This window comes from Prionailurus viverrinus, chromosome D1 (genome assembly GCF_022837055.1).
Source record: "Prionailurus viverrinus isolate Anna chromosome D1, UM_Priviv_1.0, whole genome shotgun sequence".
NCBI classification, from domain to species: domain Eukaryota; kingdom Metazoa; phylum Chordata; class Mammalia; order Carnivora; family Felidae; genus Prionailurus; species Prionailurus viverrinus.
The window spans coordinates 86,326,389-86,348,318 of NC_062570.1; the positions used below are offsets into that span (position 1 = coordinate 86,326,389).

A 21,930-nucleotide genomic window follows, 5' to 3' on the forward strand; every position below is an offset into this window, starting at 1 on the left:
TACAAATGCCCATTTACAAATAATACACCAAAATGAATAAAAGTTTGGATACCAAAATGAAGATTTGTTCCAACTGATAGCGTGCCTTCTGTATACAAAGGTCCTTGCTTCAAGTCCATTCCCCAGTGGTACAACACAGGACACAATTGCAGATCTGAAGTGCTTCTAACAGCCATTTTCCTTTCCTTCCTGAACGCCCAACTGCTGTGTCCACATAGTCACTGACTGAATTAACACCATATATCCTTTTTTTTTTTTTTTTTTTTTTTTTTACTGTAATCTTGGCCAATATTGAGACATATCAGGTTCACTTCCAGGAACTTGAACGGGAACTGACACACCAGGGGAAATGAGTCCTAGAAGTGGATGAAAGAAATAGCCATGTAGAAATTCCCTTCGAGAGACAAGCATGGAGCATGAATTTATAGGTTTAAAAAAAAATCTCATAATACTTTCTAACATTCTAACTGTATTTAAAAAAAAATACTTGAAGTCTCACAAGCAAAAGTAAAACCTTCAGAAACAAGATTACATGTTTACACATATCTATTGAATTCCAAGTCCACACACACACACACACACACACACACACACACAACACCACCTCCATTTGTTTACATGGTTGGAACTTTAGCATTAAAACCATCTCCAGCAAAGGGGGCACCTGGGTGGCTCAGTCGGTTATACGTCCAACTTTGGCTCAGGTCATGATCTCACGGCTTGTGGGTTCAAGCCCCGTGTCAGGTTCTGTGCTGACAGCTCAGAGCCTAGACCCTGCTTCGGATTCTGTGTCTCCCTCTCTCTGCCCCTCCCCTGCTCACATTCTGTCTTTCTCTCTCAAAAATAAATAAACGTTAAAAAAAAACTTAAGTAAAACTATCTCTGGCAAATCAATGTGGTACTTCTTCAGTTGCGATGAAAGGCATGGAGGGGCTGGGAGGGTGAGAAGTCTTTTGACAACACTCACCATGCCCCTCACTCGGAGGCCCTCGCTGCTGAGCTCTGGCTAATAATCTCTCTTCAGAAAGCTGACATTCTCAGGCCTTGTCTTCATATATAACTTCTGTGACCAAATTCAGGAAAAACAACCTTGCTTTTTGTCTACATGGTCTCAAGTTACTAGTACAGCTTGACTAAATGTCCCCTTCTGATCAGTTTTCCCCCAGAGAAGTGAGGGAAACAGCAAAGAGTTAAACAAACCATCACACATGGCCAGGAGGTTCTTTTTAGAGTAACTTCAAGTGGAGTTAGATCACCTGGCAAAAGCAGCTGCAAAGGCCACCTCTGTGCAGCCTGCAGGGAAGGGCGGCTCACCTGTGGAAGTGGTGCCCGAGGTGCCCATTGGCTGACTGTTCATGTGTGTCTGCATATGTGGGGGGGTGTAGGTATCATAACTCCGCCCGTTCACCGAAGGGCTGGTGGGCAGCATGCAGGAGTACGAAGAGGTCTGGCTGGGGACTGGGGGCTGAGAGGAGAAAGGCAAACCTGTGGTTACCGAGAAGCACGTCACACAGCCGCATCCCCGGGCTCTGTCCTCCCCAGGAACTGTGCCAACACGTCTGATCATTAAAGGTGCCCTGGTGGAAAGTACTGGAATTCCGTATCAACAGTCGGGCCTACAACCAGTCCTTCTGTTGACCACCACTAGAGTAAAGTTGCCTAAAAGTAATATAAATTCAGACAACTGTCTAGCTAGATGGTTGGCACTATCCATAAAATTAATAGGGTTTCTGTCCATTTTCATCTTGGACCTCTGCTGGCATCTTCAGAGAATCTATAGCATGAGGACTTCCATTAAAACACACCCCCTCTCCTGCAAATTCAATCTATTTGGGAATCTAGTGACCCCCAAATCCTGTATCTCAGGCTTTGGGCAGAGAACTGTAGACAAAGTTCTCCATAAAGTCTGCTTCAGGGACCTTGGGAGCCTTCCATGGTGGGACTCGTTGGATTAAAGATTCTTTGAAGAGACACATCAGTAATGATCTCCGATGAACGTGGTTAGAAGCATCAGTTAATACCTAGCCCCATCCTGCGAATTAGCTGTGACTTCCTTACAGACCTAAAAACCCAGGTTGGGTTTTATCCATAAAATTGGGTTACTGCCCTCTAAGTGTTTGGTCTGGTGGTATTGAGGAGGCAAACCTTTCTCCTAACTGAATAAGAAATACACAGAGCTGGGACAAAATCCCTCATGAGCTTCCATGGGGCTATGCCAGGCCAGCAAGATTGGGATGGATTAATACAAGCATCATGCCAGGAATAAGGGAGATGATGGCACTACTCCGTTCTGCAAACTGCAGAAATGTTTAACATCTCAAGATCCACATTCTCAGAGAGGGTGACGCATTAGAGAAAGTTCAGAGGGAGACACCCACCCTTTGTAAAATGGCTGAAGATTTTGGTCAACAAGATGAATTGATGGACAGACAGACCAGCACACCCCAACTCCAAAATTCAGAGAGTAATTTTCTCTGAACAGGAGAATCATTAGTAACTTTTTAATTTTCTCTATGCTTTACAAAAGTATATATGTTTTGTTTCATATAAGTTGTGTAACTTTTAAAAGTCAGCGTTTGAAATAAATTGACCCCACACCACTTTATAGGTGGAAATAACCTTAATAAAAGAGTAGCACCTATTTAATTGGTTCTAAATATTTTCTCATATACAAACTTTGTTATCTTTGCAGAAACCTAGATATTGCTACAATTTGCAAAACCGAACAAGACAATCAGTGGCCTTATTAAAGTCAGAGGATGAGTGGTAACCTCAGGTTCAAAGAGGCAAGCAGGCCTTGAGGGCCCTGCCAGAATTTCAGCTTGCATTTGTTTCTAATTCCCAAAATCACTTCCTCTAGGCAACCTGACTTCTGGAAAATTCCAAAGCAGTTGTAGTAATACCAACCAATGGGCTGTTAATCCCTTAATTTACATTAATTGCATTATGGCTACTAATATCCCGATGAAATAAAAATAAACATGTGAATAATTCCTCTGAAGTCGCTTATCTAGCTGCTTGTACATTCATCTGGAGACTGGGAAACATTTATTTTGCTGTTATTTGGACTCGAAATTCATCAAAAGATGTTCAGTGGTGAGTAAACAATCTGTGTAACCCCAGAACTGCTTCCAGCAGGGGCTCACTCTGGCCAATCTCACACCATCCGGCATCTTCCAAGCATTGCACAAACAGGAGTCCTGGGAAAGTCACCAACAAGGCCCACCGGAAGGAAGGCCAATTTTTTTCCCATCAAGAATCCATCCAGCTCCAAAGTTCTAGTATAGTCCACCTGCCCTATACAACTTCCATCATAAAGGGCTAACCTACTACAGGGCCTTGCACACATAGGAGCTGATAAACATTCGAGACAGAATGGAGGGCAGAGGCAGGTTCTTCACACCGAGTGAAGAACATCAACCTACCCAGGCAGCGAGGAGCACCACAAACTCATTACATGATCCATGACAAAGACCACTAAATTTTTAGCAAGCACCTGTATTCCTTTTTTCATCATAAGCTGTAGAAAGAAAACTCACCATTCCTTTATATCAAAATATATCCCACAAGGCAAATATAAATCTTATTTCTGATCCTTTTTTTCTTCCTCACTGGTTTGTCACATATACACTAAATAATGTCCAAAATGACACCCAGGTTATATATTCACTTATATGAACACATTAATATAAACCCGAATTTACGTATACTAACCCCTTGCTATCTAATAACGTGTTAGCATTATTTCCATTTTCTGACACCACTTTCACCAGTACGCAAAACATGCCCATTCCCACCCAACGTTATCAAGCTAACATCTTCTCAGAGCAAAAGGCAGATTAATTTGGCTTTTGTGCTTTTTTTTAAGAGCACGAATCAATCAATCCATCAACCCAACTACAAGACTGGACTGACTGTTTTCACCTCAGCCTTGACTGGTTAAGCTAATGGCTGCAGTGAGAAAGGCTCCCAAGGGCGCATGCGTGGCCAGTGGGGTCTGCAGGCCCTGACCCGTTCTCCACTTCTTCTCTAAGGCACCCGGTAAGCAGACGGCCGGCGGCCTCACTTACTTGCATAGGCAGGTTATTCGCCATGGTGAAGCTGGGCATGGGTGGCAGAGCGCTGTACGTGTTTGTGAGGGCTGTGTCTGTCCGGCCCAACATGGAGCCAGAGGTGAAGGAGGAAACTGCAGGGAGAGAGACACCTCAGACAGTCATGCTGAAAGTCAGAGCCAGGGCAAACAGGTGAGACACACTTAGTGGCAGTGGTATTCAAATTACCAGGCGTGGTGGGTTGTGGGATTGGCTGGTAGACACTGGTGCTGAAACTACTGCTGATGGGGATGTGACTGGGTGTGTTGCTGGCCTGTCTCCTCTGATTCCTCAGTTTTTCTTCTCTTCGCCATTTGGCCCTCCGATTAGAAAACCATACCTGGAAGTCAGATGGAACAGGTTAGGCCTGTGCCTACTCCCAACTCAACCTCCCCCCTGGCACTTGCTCTGCTCCCCACCCCCATCCCCCGGTGACAGCAAAGCATTTAGGGGACTGAATCTCTTACTGTTTATGTCAATGAACGGTGTTCCTTAGAAGCACCTTTGTCTCTAGAAAGGGCAAAGCATGAAACCACATGTTCTCTGGGTACCTGTATTCTTGCTTCAGGTAGATCTATTTTGGCCGCTAGTCTTTCTCGGGCAAACACATCTGGATAATGGGTTCTCTCAAACTCTGAAAGAGTAAGTGGCATTTTCTATGTTGCACCGGAACTATGCAAAATGTGTCAACGAAGCCCTGGATCAAACTGGTTCCCGCCTCCCCATTTCTGTCCCTTCCAACCAACTCCCTTTAAAATGCCACTACTATGAACACTGACTGTACTTGAAAGAGCTATCCCACCAGAACCAAGTTAAATTTCCTTCGGAATGACATTCATTCGAGGACCCTTCTGTGGCCTGAATTAGCAAAACCATCATTTTTTCTTTATGAGAAGTCAGACTCTTAGTCTTTGAATTACTGGTACATGAAAAGAAGAAAGAAAACACACACACACACACACACACACACACACACACACACACACTGAAAAGATGCCCAGAAAAAAAAAAAGAAAGAAAAAAGAAAGCTTTTCAGTCCTCTATGCAAAGGGCCCTGGCTAAATTTAGCTCTTTGTACTGAAGATGTGGCATTTAGTTTGATTTACGGCCTCCCTACTTTGAAAAACTCCATCACCTTTCTCCAGGGCCTCAATTTGCTCTTGGGTAAAGGATGTTCTATTTCTTTGCAGCTTCCGCTTCAGCTGAAGTCGCATTTGGGCCTCATCTGAATCTTCTCCATTGGAACTGATAGAGTTGGTATTCTCTCCCCCTCCTTCCTGTTGCTGGCAGCCATCTGGAACAAAAAGAAAGGGACAGTAAGAGAAATCTGGAATAACCTGGAGCCTCCAAAAGGGGCCTGGGTATAGCCATAAACTCCAAGAGCAGTACATTGTGACAGTCTCAAGGCATTCCCAAGGTAACTGTCAGTCTTCCTCTAATAAAAGACATTAGTGACGTACGCTATCTTATCACCATTGTCTTTCTTTCTGTTTTCATCAAGAAGAGACTGTACGATATGGACATCACAGAAGGGCATTTCTTTAAATAACAAAACGATTGCTGAAGTTTCCAATTACAATGGTCTTTCATAACTAACCTTGAGTCCCAAATGCCTTACCCATTTCCCCTTTCCCTACAGAATTTATTTACCTATAGCTCTGTTGGGAAAATAGAAGAGTGATGTTCAAGATTTCAGCTGATCTATAATCAGTAATTCCTATCTAATCAATTAGATGTTGATAGGTTTGTAGAAAATGCTATTAAGAAACCAAACCAAGCTTGTAATCTTTTTAAAAAAATATTTATCTAGTTTTTATTTGAATTCTGCACAGTCAATTTCATTTTAAAGGTTGTGAATTTAGAAATGCTTGCATTGTTCTGCAGTTTTATTCAACTATTGTATGAGTGCGCTTTGCCTTGACACCTATTACGAGCACAGCTGTAATTATATCATCACCAAGAACAGGCTATAATTGCTGAAAATGGAATTTTATATTTAGATAAAAGGACTGTCCATTCTTTGTAATGTGTTGCACCAGAGAAAAGTAAGATTTCTTTTAAATTTTTAACGTGTAATTTTAAAAAAGAAATAGTAGAGAGTTCACTAACTAGCTAAATATGCTATGCCGCAGCTGAATCCTTGGCATATCATTTAAGTGGTACATTTTTAATTAGGGCATTTCCACCACTTTTACTGTAATTTCTATCATTAAACAGGGGAAAGTTTTATTGTTTTCCCTTGCTGCTTCCAGGGCAAGATGTACACTTGGGCTAGCTGTATCTCGCCTTGCCTCTTGCTCCTGAGGCCACAGCCTGTCTGAAGGAAGGACTCAGCCCTCACCGGGCTCCAGAGCCACTGCAAGCTGGGTCCTGGGTCTTGGGTCCTGAGGCCCCCAAGGGATACCAAAGGGGCTGCCCCCCCCCCATCCTAGAAATTTGGCCGGTGGCGGCGGGGGGAGGAGGGCGCGGGAGGGAGGGGCCTCTAGGAGCTCCTTGGTGGGAATCAACTTGGCCAGGAATATCATTTATAACCAGGAGACAATAGGCAGCGCCTTCAAAGAGTTCAGGGAATTGTGACAGGATCTAGTGGGATCTTTTCAGAAACTTTGAAATGTTTTAAAACCCCAACTTTCTCCCCCATTTAAACAGGCGGATTCATCGGCACTGGCCACCATATGGGCCCTTGGAGATCTATTGAGATGACCACCAACACTTGAATAGCGAGGGGCTGCTTTTCAGCGCTGCACAATGCCCCATGAGTAAGGGAAACTATTAAACTCCTGGGGCAGGAGCGTTGGCAAACTTTCGTGGGCAGAATTTTGAGGCCACAATGAGCGCGGACAACAAAAGGATTCTCTTGAGGCGTGCAGCGGGCCACATTGTGTTACAAGAAGCCCAGTCAACAGACTTTTCAGTGAAGTGTGTTAACCCCTCTGCTCTGCTATCATTAATCACTGTCCGAAGAGCAGTCGCCTCAATGCTATTTAGGGCGCTTGGCTGGGGGGATGGAGGGTGGATGGGGGGCCAGAGCAGGGGGTGGGGAGAGGCAGGAAAAGTCGTTGGGGACCAGGCAGGTTTGTGTGGGAAGGGTGGACGGGGAAGGCAGGGAGGATGGAGACCAGTTCCGAGGTAAGGAGGAGGGAAGCAGAGAGGGAGGATGAGGGCTGAGGGGGAGGGGGTTGGAGAGGAGGAGAGGAGGCAGAAAAAAGATGAAGGGCTCCAAAGAGACAGAGCCCAGAAAGGTATAAGAAGGACAGAAATGCCAAGAGGAAAAAGAGGCAAGAGGACCTAAGGAGACAAGGAGAGAAAGGGGGAAAGGAAGACAGAGAGAGACAATTGCTAAACAGACTGGCTCTACTTTGGGTCATCTCCTGCTACTTCAGAGAGATGGGGAGGGGGTGGGAGAGGGTACTTAGTTGAAGGAGACACTGGACCCACGTGTGTGGGCACAAGTGTCTGTACTAATTTACTGCCCCCAAGTTTCCAGGTGACTTTTCAAAGTGGAAAGAAAGAAGAAATCCCTCCCCCCCCCCCCTTATTTTCAGATTCGGTGAACGAGGAAGACTTTACAAATAGCCGTTTTTGGCCAACTAGAAACTAGTTCCGTGGGTTATTGCTTTGGGGAAACACAAAAATCTCCAACCATGAGACATTTAGGGACTGGGGCGCTGAGGAGAACACAATCCTACCTCACTCCGGTGGTCACTCATGCCCACCCCAGTCCTTTTTCTGGCATATTCAATGTCACCAATTAAACAAAGCTGCCCAGGTCTCCCTCAGAAGACCCCTGCAGATAGCATTCTCTACTCTCTACTTCTCTGACATTTTCCTAATCTAAAACTTGGAGGGTTGCACTCTCTCTTCCCCACCCTCCCCCCATCTCCCCCTGTCTCTCTGTCTCTTACACACTAACGCCCGCATGGCTCCGACTTGAGAATTGACATTTAAGGGATGGGGAGAGTCAGTGGGGATAGAGAGCCCTTTGGGAGGGGGGAAGGAGTGGAACGAGAGGCCGGCCAGGAGAAACCCGTGGCTGCAGGACCCCTCCACGACCCCGCAGAGCGGGCGTGCCCCGTTGAAAGTTTGTTTACTACTGTCAAAGTAGCAACTGTTCGCAGCCAGGCGCTGAAGGAAAGGTCACTCTTAGATTGGGCGCCCCCCCCCTTTTTTCTTTAGTGGATTTACCTTCCACTCTTAAAGCTTTTAACAAAATAAAACTAAAAGTTGGATCTCGAATTCCCCATATGATAAACCTAAGTGGCAGACAATTAAGATATCTTCTTTAAAAGGCGCCCCCTCGGAGTGCGAAAAGAAGAGGCCTTCAATGGGCGCCGTCCACCTTCCAGCCTAATCCGTGAGAAGGCGAGTGAAAGCGCCTCCCATTATCCCAGCCCCAGGACCATCTGACGCCGGGGATAGGATTTGTTTCCTGGAAGAAGGAGAGGAGAAAAAAAAAAAAAGAAAAAAAAAAAGGACGCTGGGAAATAAAATCATTCCTTAGTTTCTTAGTGTCTTAATCAGTGAGGCGGAAAACAAGCAAGAAAAGATAGCAACCCGGTTGCGGCACCTTTTCAGCTCTAGAGCGCGGATCAAAACATTGTAGCATCTGTTGAAAAGAGACTGACTAAATCCTATAGAGGGCCTGGGTATTATGGGGGTGGGGGTGGGGGGGAGGAGATAAGAAAAAGTGTCTCCGTGATCCCTAAAACCACCAAATCGCTGGAGAATTGGGGCTGGATAGAGTTGTCTCTTGTTGTTGTCAGCCCACGTCGTCACGATTTTATTCACCGCCGCATGGCGTTGATCAGATGGAAACCATATTTGTCTCCCTCTGAGACCTAACCTCGCCTTATGCTTTCGGAGTAATGGACTCTTTAAAACCCCAAAACGGCTTCCCGGGCCGGGAGAGGGGGCGAAGGGCAGGGGGGCCTTCTTAGCACCAAAAGGTCTGGGGATTCCCGGGGCGCGTCGGCCGAAGCCCGGCACCAGCGCCCCGCGGCGCCCCCACGCCCGGGACCTCGCTCGGGGGGTTGGTGGTGGGCGGTGGGGGACCGACGCGTCCTCCCCCCCCCCCAGTGGGGTCGGCAGTCGGGGCCCGCGGTCGCTGCACCCGAGCGAGTTTCTTGCGGCGGCCGGGGTGGGGGGACGAGAACTGACAGCTGGGGAGTCAGAATTCTCCAGCGATTCGCCGCCTAAAAGTTCAAAGCTCCTGAACTAGCGCCACCTCCCGCCGCAACCGTCACCGCAGACAGGGTCGTGGAGTTAGGCTCTCGCTTCCCGCCCTCAAGCTTCCCGGGACGAAAAGCTGCCCTAATCGGGCGCCACCTCTGGTGGAAGCGGAGGGGCTGGCAAAACGGCTGCCCGGGACTTGTGTCTCGGCTCTGGAAAGCAGGCGGGTGGACACGCTCTAGGCCCCAAGCTAACGTGAGCTCTTGCACCGAGAGGGCCAGCGCGTGGAGGCTCTGGGCTCAGCCCTCCCGGACCCGGCCACTGCGCCGTCCGCAAGAGTTCTCGGACCCTGGGGGCCAGACTCGGCGGGGGAGGGGTCACAGGGACCTCAGGATGCTGGGGGCTTAGGGGCGGGCGCTGGGGAATGCCAAGTTCGGGTGTCTCCTGGGTGTGTCCAGTGTGTGCACGTGGGAATCCAACAGTTTCAAAGGTCAGGTGAGGGTGTGGTGGTCCACACTCAGCCTTGTCATTCCCTGTCCTCATCAGAGGCGGGAGTGGGCCTGGGCCTCCGCCTGAGCGGCACCCCAGGAGGCCGCGGGGTCGGGACCGGATAGGACGAGCTGGCCAGCGGGGTCGCCCAGGGGAGCCCGGGGCCCAGCGCATCAGGAGGCCTCTGCCGGCCGAGCGGCCGCGCTGGGAAACGAGGAGCAAGCGCTTTGCTCCCTATCTTCCCAGTGTCCGTCCTATATTGTTTTCTGCTCTTAAAACTGACATGTCTAATTGGCAATTGGTGCCGAATCGTGTCCAGAGGTCTCTTGTGGAACATTTCTACAGCTGTCTCCTTCAACTAGACGCTTATTCATGTCGCCTTAATGAGAAACAAAACGTTCTCTAATGAGCAATTACAGAGCGACAGGATTGTTCCCATAACAAATTCTTGCGAGTGACAGAAGCATCCTTTGTACCAGATATTTCGCATACTGTTACCGATTTTCCCTTCTCTAGCCCGGCTCCGTGGAGGCGCGGGGCACCCGGAGCGGGTCCGAGAGCGCACTGACGCGCGGGCAGCCCCGTCAGCGTCCCAGCGCCGCCGCCCCCGGCCCGGAGCCCCCAGGCTTCGTCGGGCTCCGGGGAGTGAGACGCCACGTCCCATTATCCAGCATATTATCTCCTTGTCACAAGGACAACAAATACCGATTAATCTTCGGAGTAAACTGTTTCCTATTCTTGACCAAGCTACCTCGGGGTGTGTAGGGGAGGGGAGAGCCAACCTACGCCACCCCACCCCCAACTGCTCCTCTTCCCCCATTCCTTCTCCTAGATCCTTCGAGGGTCCTGATTCCTTCTCTCCTACCAGCCCCCCCACCCCCACGCCCCGAGCGGCTCCGGACACCCTGAGGCCGGCTCCCAGTATCCTCATCCCACCTTTCTGTGCAGTTGCCACCCACAGAGATGAGAACTGGGGGCCCAGAGGAACGGAAGGAATGCGACCGACCGAGACGATGGTGTTGTTTGAGTTGGGACACCACCACTTCCTGTGCCCTATCCTGTACTCTGCCCTGCATCTTGCTGCTGGTCCTTTCATATGCACCCTACTCATACTCACGTAATTTGTCAATTACGGCAAAAAGCAAAACGATACAATTATGTTTACCTCCCAGTCTGTCAGTGTGTTAACTTGTCACACTTCTACAGCAAGGGGGCTCTCCGTGCATTTTAATGGCAAATTTGAATAGGGCACCACGCAGCTAGCTCTCTTACACACATACTACTGCCCAAAACATATTTGCACACACGCACACGGGCCACATTCTTACTACTCCTGACATACACAACCCTCAAATGGGAAGGCCAGTGAGATAGTTCAACAAATACCACCCTCCTACAGGGCAAGTCAGTGTGTCCCACTCTTCAAGCACAGACGTGGAGAGAGGGAAAAGGTTGAGGGAGAAGATGGCAAGTGGCTGCATATATGGAGAGTTTTGAGGATAGGTGTTTGGGCTTTTTACCTTGTGTAGGTTGCCCTGGCACAGAAGTCCCCGGATACCAACCGGGGCGGGTACCCCAGCTTCCGGTCTGCCCATTCAACATCCTTAGTTTATCATACATGCCGTCTGCGCCCATCTGTTGCTTTTCGCTAGCCAGGTTGCGAAGAACTCTGTTGATTGATGACACCTGTAAATCAAACCAAAATCAAACCAAATGGTAGCGTCTCCAGAAGACAGTTGCCCTATCTTCAGTTCCCATCTCAGCACGCCCACTCCCTTAAAGAATGACCCTTAACACATTTTAAAAAAAGAAGAAAAAGAAGAAGAAGAAGAAGAAAAAAAAAAAACTCCCAGCCATCCTGGGACAGAGACACTGTGGACAGAATGACAGCCATCACTTTGGGTGTGGAAACTGAGTTGGATAGGGAATGTGGGATGGAGAGGGCATTTGCTTCACTTCTGCTGGATGTCTACAGTGACCTAATCTTTGTTAAAAGATTTCCTCAAAAGAAAGAAAGAAAGAAAGAAAGAAAGAAAGAAAGAAAGAAAGAAAGAAAGAAAAAGACAGGCTTGGTGTAGAGCTTTCTTTCACTTTGTTTTCTATTAGGGCAGAAGTGGATGTTTGACACCTGAAGGAAGGTTCAGGCAGTCTGAGTTGGAGGAGGTTAGATTTTGGTTTTCATTTTCATTCTCCTTCTTCATTCAAGTGCCTTTCCCTGGGTGCCTCCACCCTCCACTTTGAAACATGCAAATAAGGTGAACAGTTCCCCACACTTGACTCCCATTTTCCAGAAGATCAAAAAAAGGTCAGCGTGCTCCTCTCAATACCCTCAGCTACAGAGGTGACATAGGGGGAGCGGGGAGGAGACAGAGACAGGATGACACTGGTAGGGAGGAGGGGGGTGGGCAAGTGAAGAGAGAGATGGTAAAGAGGAAAGAGCATGGGGCTTAGGGCAGGGAGGGGGAATGTTCTCAGTGAACTTACACTTGGTATGTTATCGTTGGTACAGACCCCCTCGGACAATAATCTGTCTCGGATTTCCCAAGCAAAGATGGACGGGCACTCCCGCTTATACTGGGCTATTTTGCTTACAACTTCTGGAGTCGCTACTCTCGGTTTACTACCACCGATTGCCCTGGGTCTGATGGAGCCAGTCTCGTAATACCTGCCCAGAATTTTACTCACACATCCGTTGGACACCTGCATAGGGGAAGTGGACAGAAAACCACATTATTAATAATTTCAAGACAAAAATAAAATTGTTTAAGTATGCATTAAACAATGACAAGCTTACGTTTTGATTGTCCAGCACTTGGACTTTTGCATCTGCATGGGTCTATAACACAAAAATATACCTTCAATGGTATGAGAACTTACTGTAGAGAGCTTTTTTTCTTAAAATTACATTTGTAGCCCTAAACACTACAAATATGATGATACTTTCAAACAGGTTGAACTAAAAAAAAAAGAACTAATTTTAAGGTTTTTTATAAAAAAAAAACTTTTCTGAAACATTGCCTGAAGATGCATCAAAACGAAGTAAGACTTTTTTTTGTGTGCTGACCTTGCTTAAAGTAGTGCCATATTTTAATGAGCAAAGGGGGAAAATAAACTAAAATTTTACTTATTTTCCTTTAAAAATATGCTCAATTTTGTAAATGTGAGTTAGGTAAGGAGGTGAATAGCATTTGGCTTTTAAAATCAATAAATATTCCTCATGAATATGAAGAATGCAAACAAATATCTCAAAATCTGAGGTGAGCATGGCATGAGGGAGAGGGAAATAAAATTATGCTGGTTTATGCAACTCAATTTATTATAGTTCCTAAACTGTTACCACAATAAATGTTTTTTATCAAATGAAAAGAGAAAGGTGTTGTTTTTTTTAATTCACACACACATTTTTTTTTTCCTTAAGCAGATGAGTTATCTTAAGTGACTGACCCAGGTTGAAAGAGATAGGGAAGGATACTGGAAGGAAAGGGGAAAGCGGGGAAGGCCGGGTGTGGGGTAGGGGCTGGGGTGGGTGGGTGAAGGGGGGGTCCATAATTAGTAGCGTTTACAGTAAGAAATGAAGAGAGGGCGTTGAGAGTGGAGGGCCGCGGGGGCGGCGAGTGGGGCGGCGCCGGGAGGATCACCTGCAGAATTCGGGAAATGTCGCACGGCCGGGCCCCGCTGTGAGCTAGCTCTACGATCTTCTGCCGGGTGGAGTCCGGCAGTGGCCGCCCGTTGACAAAGACACCACCGAGCTGATTCACTCCGCTGTGACCTGAGGAAAAGGGAAAGGAGAGGAGAGGAGAGCAGAGGAGAGGAGAGGAGAGGAAGAAGAGTCAAGAGAAAGAGGAGGAGGAAGACGAAGGAGAAGAGGAAGAGAAGACAACCACAATGCATCCTCAGCTCCCTGCCAACCCATGCCAACCTCAGCGATCAAGTCCCTGCTATCAATCACAAACGACTCCGGGACCAGGCAACCATGCGGGACATCGGGCAGCCCAGCCCCAACACAGCCGCGCTGTGTTACAGATCCATGCCAGTGAGCAAGAACACACGCACCCCACAGCCGCTGTCACTCCAGCCCTTTGCCCCTCTTCATAAACACCCCAGCCAGCCCCTGAACCCACAAGGTGCAAACAATCGTTTCAGAAAACATCCTTCCAAAGATCACCTCTGAATGGCACCACAAAACGTGGGTTCTACGGAACCCACACTGAATCTCCAAGGTCTCTGCATTGTTAGAACTGTTACAGCAAATGCTATAGCTCTTCAGCATTTCCTTGGACTCCACAGTCCAGAAACGTTTGCTGTCACACTCCAAACTCTGGTGAAGGCACCGCGCAAGCACCGGAGTTTTGTTTTGTTTTTTTAATTACATATATATTACGTGACATTGCATACACATATGAAGAGACAGGAAAGGAGTAGAGAAGAACCACAGCAGCAGATATGCGGCTGGTGAACCCCAACCTGCGCCTCCAGTACAGGCGTGAGGGTCAGAGCTCCAGATAACTCCAACCACAAAGTAGTCTGCCGGCTTGCAGCTGTGGGGCCGAGAGCTGGGAGTCCATTCGCACAGGCCACAGCTCGCTGTACTTCCGCTGCTGAACTTGGCCTTCCACACAGCCAAGGACAGATATTAGCAAAAATCGGAAAGGGAAAAGAAAAGCAAAGGAGCACACCACAGTGTCTTCTATCCCTCCTTTATCTTGTTATTCTCACAGCCTCACCCCCATTGTCTAATCTTAGAGAACCAGGAAAGGGAGTTAGCACCTCTCTGTAGCCCCCTCCCCAGAAACCACAGGCACACAAATAAAGCCAATTGCCAATTTCCACTTCCTTAAAAATCTCCAACCTGCAGCCCCGGACTCTAGAGAGCAGCCCTTCCAGGAGAAGACGTGGCTCCCTGCTCAGCTCTCTTCTCTCTCTCTCTCTCTCTCCTCTTCTCTCTTCTCCTTGGAGCCTCTGATAAATTGACTCCAGGAGCCTGAGCTTCTTAGCAATAAATAAGCTCCAAATATAGAAGAGGGGGGAAAATATGATGAGCCTCTCTGACATTTGTCTTTAAAATAAAACTAGCTGCACGTCAAGTTTGAGCTTAATTTCTGGAAATAGGCGGAAGTCGCTCCGGATCATGCATGGAAGGCTAATTGAAAAGATCAGTCGGGGCGCTTGTGGCAGCCTTGTCACTTTGTGACAGTGCTCCGCTCCGGGAAATTGCATCGTCACGACAAACGGGACCGTGATAAAACGACCCTTTCCGTCCCTATTTGTAGATCACTCAGACGAGATTGAACTGCACTCTTTCCCCTTCGAGGGGAGCCGAGTTTTCAGGGTAGCCGAAGGCTTGGGGCGGAGGGGGGCCCTCACCGACGGAGGGGGGGGGGCCGGAGCCTCAACTCGATGAGAAGTGACAGGCGTTTGGGGGATCTGGGCTCCGGCCGGGCCCAGCGCAAGTGGGGACATCGCCGGGACACCACTTCTCCAACAGAGCAAGACCTCGACCGCGCTTCCGGTTTCCCCTAAGTTCCTTTTATTGCCTTCCTCTGCTTCACAACACCAGTCTACTGCTTGGGCTGCGGAGCCCTCCCTTTGGGTAAAGGGAGCCTTCCCGGAAAGAGAAAGGCTGTCCCAGAGAGAGACCGAGAAAGATTTTACAAACTTCACGCCCAGCCTGGGCAATTCCCAGCCTATGAATGCCAAGGCTTGTGAGGCCGCCTAATCCTAGACCTCCCTCCTTCGCCCCTCATTGCAAAAAAATAAAAAATAAAAAAATAACGTGCCCGCCACCTCCGCGGCGACCGTCGGCGGGTGCTCGCCCAGGAGACGCCAGGTTGCCTCTGCCAGCATCGAAAAGGCAGCGAGGAAGCGCAGCTCTAAGTTCCCCTTCAGAGGTTAAGCCTCAATCATTGTGTCCCTTCCCTAGGGACGGCTGGCGCTCTCGCCCAGTGGCGATGATTATGCGCCTAGAATTCGACCGCGAAGCATCTAATAGGAAAACATATGGTGTCAATTTGGATGCTCTGCGCCTCGCGCACACCCGGGAGCGAGCGGCACAAAGCCCTGCAGGCCGGCCCGCGACCCCGCGCCCCCCCCCGGGGCCTGCCAGCCAGGCCGCGGCGGCAAACGCTCAGCGCTGCGGGCCCCGGCCGGGACCTACCCGAGAGCCTACGGCTGGGGAGCCTGAGCTGCAGGGGGAGAACACGCAGCCGGGAGAGGTGCGCAGAAGCCTTTGCCTCGCCAAGGAAGGTCCCTCCCGGGCCTGGCAGGTTCTGCACAACTAACCCGCCTTAAAGCTCGCCACCTTTGAATCCTTTCCTGCGCTTTGCGCCCACCAAGCCGCGGAAGCACCTGGGGCAGCTGGCGCTTCCAGGCCTGATGGATCGGGCACTGGAGACCCTCCGAAGTCTGCGGTTCGGCAAGGGAAGGTTGCTAGAAGACTTGGGCCCTTCTGCACTCCTACTGCAGCTGAACCCTCGAACCGCTTCCAGACTCTGCACCTCAGCACGGGCCTGGTTTCACTGGGCCTCCAGGCTCCCAGACTCGGGCTGCAAACAAGCCCTGCCACATACCAGCACCCACTACCGCTATCACTCCAGCAGTGCCCCCACGGACTGAGCAGGAAGGTGGGCTGGGGCCCAGAGGGCCTGAGCACAGAGAGGATGGGAGGCAAAAGAGCCCAAGAATCAAACGCACTGCGGGCCTGGACCGATCAGAACCCTCACAGTTGCAGCTACCAGGGCGGAGCTTCTCCAGTTCCAAGGCTGGACAGCCAGTTTCTTCCCAGACCCAGTAAACCTGCTCTGGCCGGTAGTACAGGGTTACAGGGTTCCAGTTTACCACCTCCCCCCACCCCACCACCACCGCAGGCCAGCGGACCCCGCTCCCTTTGCCTTTTAGGCCGGTAGCTGGGGGGGGGGGGGGGAGAGGAGGGGAGGAGCCGTCCAGAGAGTGACTGGGGGAGGGGAGCCCCCACGCCCCTCCCGGATGGTGGTGACTAGCAGTCTTGGCTAAACCCGAAGGGGCCTCCTTCTCCTCGGGCAACTAGGAGAAGCCTCCGCCCCGCCCTGTTCAGCCCAGCCTCTCTCTCTCTGGGGTCAGAGCCCGGGCAGGGGCGGGGAGGGGGTATGAGTTACAGGATTTGGGGGGGATGGGGTTTCTCTACCTCAGCTTCGCAAACTCTAGCGGGCTGTTCTGAAGGGCCTAGCCCTTGTTCTTCTAGGAGCGAGAGCAGCAGAGTAAACGTCTTCCCCTCTCGGGTTGCCGGGTCTGAAGGGGGGCGCAGCTGTCTCAGGTCCCCGGGGCCTCTTGCCTCTTCCCTCGTGCCTGGCGGGCCTGGCCTGCGTGGACACCCGCGAACCTCTGCGCCCTCCCCTGACCTGCCGGTCTGCGTGTCCCCAGCCCGAAGTCTGAGAAAGACCAGAGGCACTTACTGTTCTGCATGCTGGCGCTGGCTGGGGGCCGCGGGATCCCACGGGGCTCGAAAATGGGGCTCTGTTAGCAAGGATATAGGCGTTAATCCAGGGCCAGCGCCAGGTAGGCCCTACCTCCCGACAGAGGACGACCTGGAACTGGGACAGGAGAATGCCCCTTCTTGAGGAAATGATCCACTCAATCGCTTGGGGCCATCAGAGGGGCATCCACCTCTGCCCTACAGTGTATACAAAATCTACCCTCTGGGCTACAAATAAAATACTCCAACATCCCCAAGCTGTTTTCCCCAAACCCCTTAGTAGCTAACTCTTTAATCAGGAGAAACAACCCAACTTTGATTTTTTTTTTTCTTCCACGTGAACAACAATGAACAAGTATTCTGACTTTTTCAGGGTTTGGAACCCAAAGCAGCCACCAGAACTTGCCTGAAATCTGGGAAGTCTGTCCACTCTTACAATAAAAGGTCTCACACATCTGCGCGCCCCTAGTTAAAGTCTTCCCCCTAAGACAAAACAAAAGGAGAGAAAGGTATGTCAAGCGGTGGCTCAAAAGCACAGGCCCATGGGCTCTCAGAGTCACACTCCCAGAAAAACAAAACAAAACAAAACAAAACAAAACAAAACGTGCATCTAGGGCTCAAACTACCATAGAACCCTAAATCTGAGTTATAACAACATTTCCAGCAGCCTGTCATGCAGAAGTCCCCACCTTTTAAAAGTAGCTGCTCTGGCCTGGCTTGGGAGAATTGGAGAATCTGACAAGTCGGGAACCATTTTGCAAAAATATCAAGAACCAGTTAAAGGGAAAGGGGAGAACCAGAGAAACAGTGGCATTAGGAATCGAGGCCAAAGACTAATACCTGAAGTTCAGAGGTGAGGGGAAGGGGGAATCTCAGAACTTCAGGGTGCCTTTGGGTGCAGACTAGGGAAGATCAGAAGGGCTGCAGAGCCCATACTCCTTCCTTAAGGAACTTCACCATCCTAGTGGCTCCAAGGCTCCCAGATCCCAACTCTGGTTACCCCTTCATCTTCCACTCTCTCCCTCAAAGCTTCCCGGTCAGGTCCCCACTCCACCCTCCTCCCAGCCTTTCTGGGACTTTGAAAGTAGCAAGCCCAACTTTTCCCCCCCAAACCTCACTTATTGTGATTAACTTCTCTTTTGGTGTTTAGATCTTCCCCCCTTTTACTGTACTGTGACACACGCTGTCTACCTCGCCTCACTGCTTTAAAAAGTACGAACAGGAGGGGGTGAGCGTGGTCGACAAAGCCTACAGGCAGCGAACAATGGCTTCTATTCTCCAGCTCTCCCCAAACCCAAAGAGCAAAACTGAGTCTCCCTAACCAGCAACACAGCTTCCAACCAAATGTACCAACAACCCACCAACCCACAAAAGGAAACAGAGGGACACTTCTAGCTTTGTAAGTCCTGACCCAGTGCGGGTCCCCCAAGGTTCGCCCTCCACTACCCCCTCCCTGCCTTACCCTAAGAAGAAGGTGGGGGGGGGGAGAAAATAGAAAAGTAATTTCTTGTTATAAATATCTGGAGGTAATTGTGCTACTGGTGTGAGTTGTTAGGGGCTGTAAAAAGATACAACGGCACCGTGGGGAGCTCAATTGGGAAGAGAGAGTTACAATAAAGAACCTATTCAAGAGGTTTGCAGGAAAAAAAAAAGAAGTAAAATAATTAAATAGTCACAGCATTATTTCTCCCTATTTAAAGAAAAAAAAACTAAAATATTCATTCTGTTTTCTGTTTTCTTATTGTGATTATTAATTTTGCCTGCCTACAAGCAAAGAATTCCAAGAAGCACATTTTTTCTCTTCAAGGCCATTCATGGTCTAATTTATTAACTAGCTGGGAGGCAGCTTAAATCCATAAAAATAAACTTAAGAGGAGGAATTTACCCAGCTTCTGAATGTGGTCTGGTAAAATTGGAGAGAGGAGAGGGTTACCTAGTTACCTCTAGCTGGGTTGGCTCCCAGGGCCTTCCTCCTGTCTCTCAGTCCCCACAGCCATAGTCAGATCTAGGACAGGCAGGAGAAACCCCAACTTCTTGAAGAATGTGCTCCCCCTCAAAGTGGGACTCTGAAACTGCAGAATAGTAGCAGGCAGGGAGAGGGGAGGTGGGCTTCTCCTAGAAGGGGTAAAACTTCCCGAATTCCTCTCTATAACCCACACTGTACTCAACCACAACTGAATGCCCCCCTCCTGGCCCATACATCCTTGAAGCCATTAAAAAAAAAAAAATTCACTAGCTGATTCCAGAGAGGCCCAGCCGATTAGTTTTTGAAGCAACTGGGAAGGTGGAAGCATCTCAAGTTCCAGTTCTGCTCCATTCCCACGTCTATCTCAGCTAAGAAGCTACTTAATTACTTAAGTAATCGCTAACATTTAGTGCAAAAGCGACCGGGGAAGCTGGCGACACTGACACCCGGAAGCAGTGGTGGCTGGAGAGGCTAGAACCCTAGTTGCAGCCAGTGTCCCCCAGCTCAGCCCTAGGCTTTCTACAGCCCTAACCTAGTCAGAGACCCACTGGGGGGGCGGGGGGAAGAGTCTCCAGATGCTTCAGAGTCCAATGGGGCCTTGGTCCTCTAGGCCACTGGGCCACTGCCACCCCCATCCCCAACTCAAGCCTCAGCTTTCAAAAGCAGTTCTTTTAATCACTTAATTCTCAAAATCCATCCTCAAATTCCTTAGCTGGGGTGAAGAAGAGAGCTCACTTTTCGTCCCTACCGGCCCCCAGCCAAAGAGTAATTAGCAATTAAGATGACAAAGTTTCACTCTCTAGGGCCAAATAAGATAACAACTAATCAAATTGCCTTCAGACGTTTGCAAAGGTCGCCGGCTATAAAAAATGTAATGTCAACGGCAACAACTATTATTTGTCCTTGGTAAACTCACCAGGCTTTCAAGCTCTTTGCTTTTCATTTCATTTTCTGCTCCCGCCCCCTCCTCAAACCTTCCCAAGTTCGAGTTAAACGTCCAAAATGGCTTAGGAAGCTTTAGAGAGTATGAGAGAAAAAAGAAAAAGAAAAAAAGAAACCACGTTCACTTTGTTTTTAAACTTTCTAGAAATCACTCAAGACTGGAGGGCTGGGTTTAAGCACTCGAAAAAGAAAGCATTTCCACTTGAAATTCAACTCCATTTTCCCCCAATTACACTTGCTAAAATTCAGGGCTATTATGATCCAGGGAGACTGGAAAATCTGCACAAGGAAAGAGGCAACAACTTTATGAACTTTGAAAAGACACTTTTCCTCCTGGGGTCTTAGAATCGAAAAGCTCTCAAATTACTCAGACTAATTAGCTGGGAGAGAATGTGATCAGACGAAGGGGAAAGCCAATGCTTTCATATTGATTTTTTTTTTCTTTTTGAGTCCTCACAAAGAAAAAAAAAATCAGGAGATTTGGAATTTTTTTTTTTTAAAGCAATCCACCTTTCCACCTTGAAACTTGTTGAAATGGCAACACCGGGTTGTAGCTTTGTCAGAGGAAGACAAGGAAAAATACCCACCGAGCCTGGGAGCTGGAGGATAGGGAAGCCCCAGCTTTCGCTGGGCCAGGGCGATGGTTGGGGGAAGCCTGGGGAGCAGAGAGTTTTCAAGTTCCGAGCTCTGCGCTCAAGTTGGGGGCAAGAGCCCGGGGGCTTGATGGAAGCTGACAATCCTGCCGCTCGGCTCTGAGCTCCCTCGGAGCGCGCGTTCGACCGCCTTGGCCTGGTGGCTTCCTTCTCGGCTCACGCTCACTCGCTCTTTCTCTCTGCCTCCAGAGTGTGGCTGCCTCGCCGAAAGACTGCTCCGGCTGGCGGCGGGCGCGGTGCCCCTCGGCGCTCGAGTGCCCGCGGACTCTTCTGTGCCCGAGTGGAGCGCCGCACAAAGCCGGAGGGCGGGCGGGCGGCAGCGCGGCGAGCTGGCTCTTCGGCGCTCCCTGCACACGCTCGCTCTGTGCGCGCTCGCTGGGCCCTCGGCTGGACAAAGCAGCCGGCGGCGCCCGGTCTCCGAAGCCGATCCCGGGCCTGGGGCACCGCAGAGCCTCTTCGTCCTCTGCCGCCGGCCGGGGGCATTTGGCGACGCTGGGGTCGGCAGCCGCGGCTGCTGCTGCGCCCGGAGCCTCGGTTCTTCCAGCGAGCCTAGCCCGTGCTGGCGCTGGCGCTGGGGCTGAGCCGGCCGCCTGCCCCTAGCCCTGCGCCGCTCCCGCTCGCCGGCTGTCGCCCTCCGACGCGGGCTTTCGCTGGAAGTAGAAAGTTTGGGCTCCTGCGTGGAAACTTCTCCGTCCCAACTCTCCCGGCGTAGCAGTGGGGGAGGGGACCGGCCAGAGGGAGGAAGGAAGGAGGGAGGAAAGGGGCGACCTGCCTGAATATTGCAATTAAAATGAAGCAAGAAGAAAGAAGCGGACTCACCTTTATGAGGCATCCTCTTTCGTCAAAGCTCCTGTCAAGAGTTTTGGTTGGTTGGGGTGTTTGTTTTTTTTTTTTTTTTGCTGTTGTTGTTGCTTAAAGACCACAATGGTTTGCAATGACGGTGTTTTAAAGGAGTTGCTGGTGAGAGTTTTCTCCACGGACGCTGCTGGTTTGGTGTGTGAGAGCAATTCTCAGATCCCTGGGAAGGAGACAGAGATTGACAATAAAATGGGCTGTCAGCGGCTGGAGAGTGAGAGATAAAGAGTGTGGGTGAGGGAAGTGGCTGCAGCCAGCACACCTATGCTGATTGGTGATGGCTCAAGTGTGTTAATGTGTGTGTGCCGGCGCCCGGCC

The 21,930-nt window shown here is 49.7% G+C and overlaps 1 protein-coding gene across 2 annotated transcripts; it reads right to left on the reverse strand.

Annotated features, from left to right (window-relative positions):
* Window positions 1-270: 270 nt before the first annotated feature.
* PAX6 (paired box 6) lies at window positions 271-21,665 on the reverse strand. 2 transcript variants are annotated; one of them, XM_047878430.1, is made up of 13 exons: window positions 21,577-21,665; window positions 17,603-17,679; window positions 17,177-17,237; window positions 13,388-13,518; window positions 12,544-12,585; window positions 12,234-12,449; window positions 11,270-11,435; window positions 5,227-5,385; window positions 4,643-4,725; window positions 4,281-4,431; window positions 4,071-4,186; window positions 1,315-1,465; window positions 271-356 (listed from the first exon to the last, which is right to left on the reverse strand). In XM_047878430.1, the coding sequence occupies exons 3-13, from the start codon at window positions 17,184-17,186 to the stop codon at window positions 271-273; spliced, it is 1,311 nt and encodes a 436-aa protein (XP_047734386.1). In that variant the 5' UTR covers window positions 17,187-17,237; window positions 17,603-17,679; window positions 21,577-21,665. The 2 variants fall into 2 exon arrangements, with proteins under 2 accessions (XP_047734386.1, XP_047734387.1); XM_047878431.1 differs by lacking the exon at window positions 12,544-12,585.
* Window positions 21,666-21,930: the final 265 nt, after the last annotated feature.

Coding starts and splice junctions, on each gene's coding strand:
- PAX6 (XM_047878430.1), bottom strand. Junction 11,436..12,233: donor CCAACGATAACATACCAAGT/GTAAGTTCACTG, acceptor TTTGATTTACAG/GTGTCATCAATCAACAGAGT. Junction 5,386..11,269: donor GCCAGGGCAACCTACACAAG/GTAAAAAGCCCA, acceptor TTTTTGTTCCAG/ATGGCTGCCAGCAACAGGAA.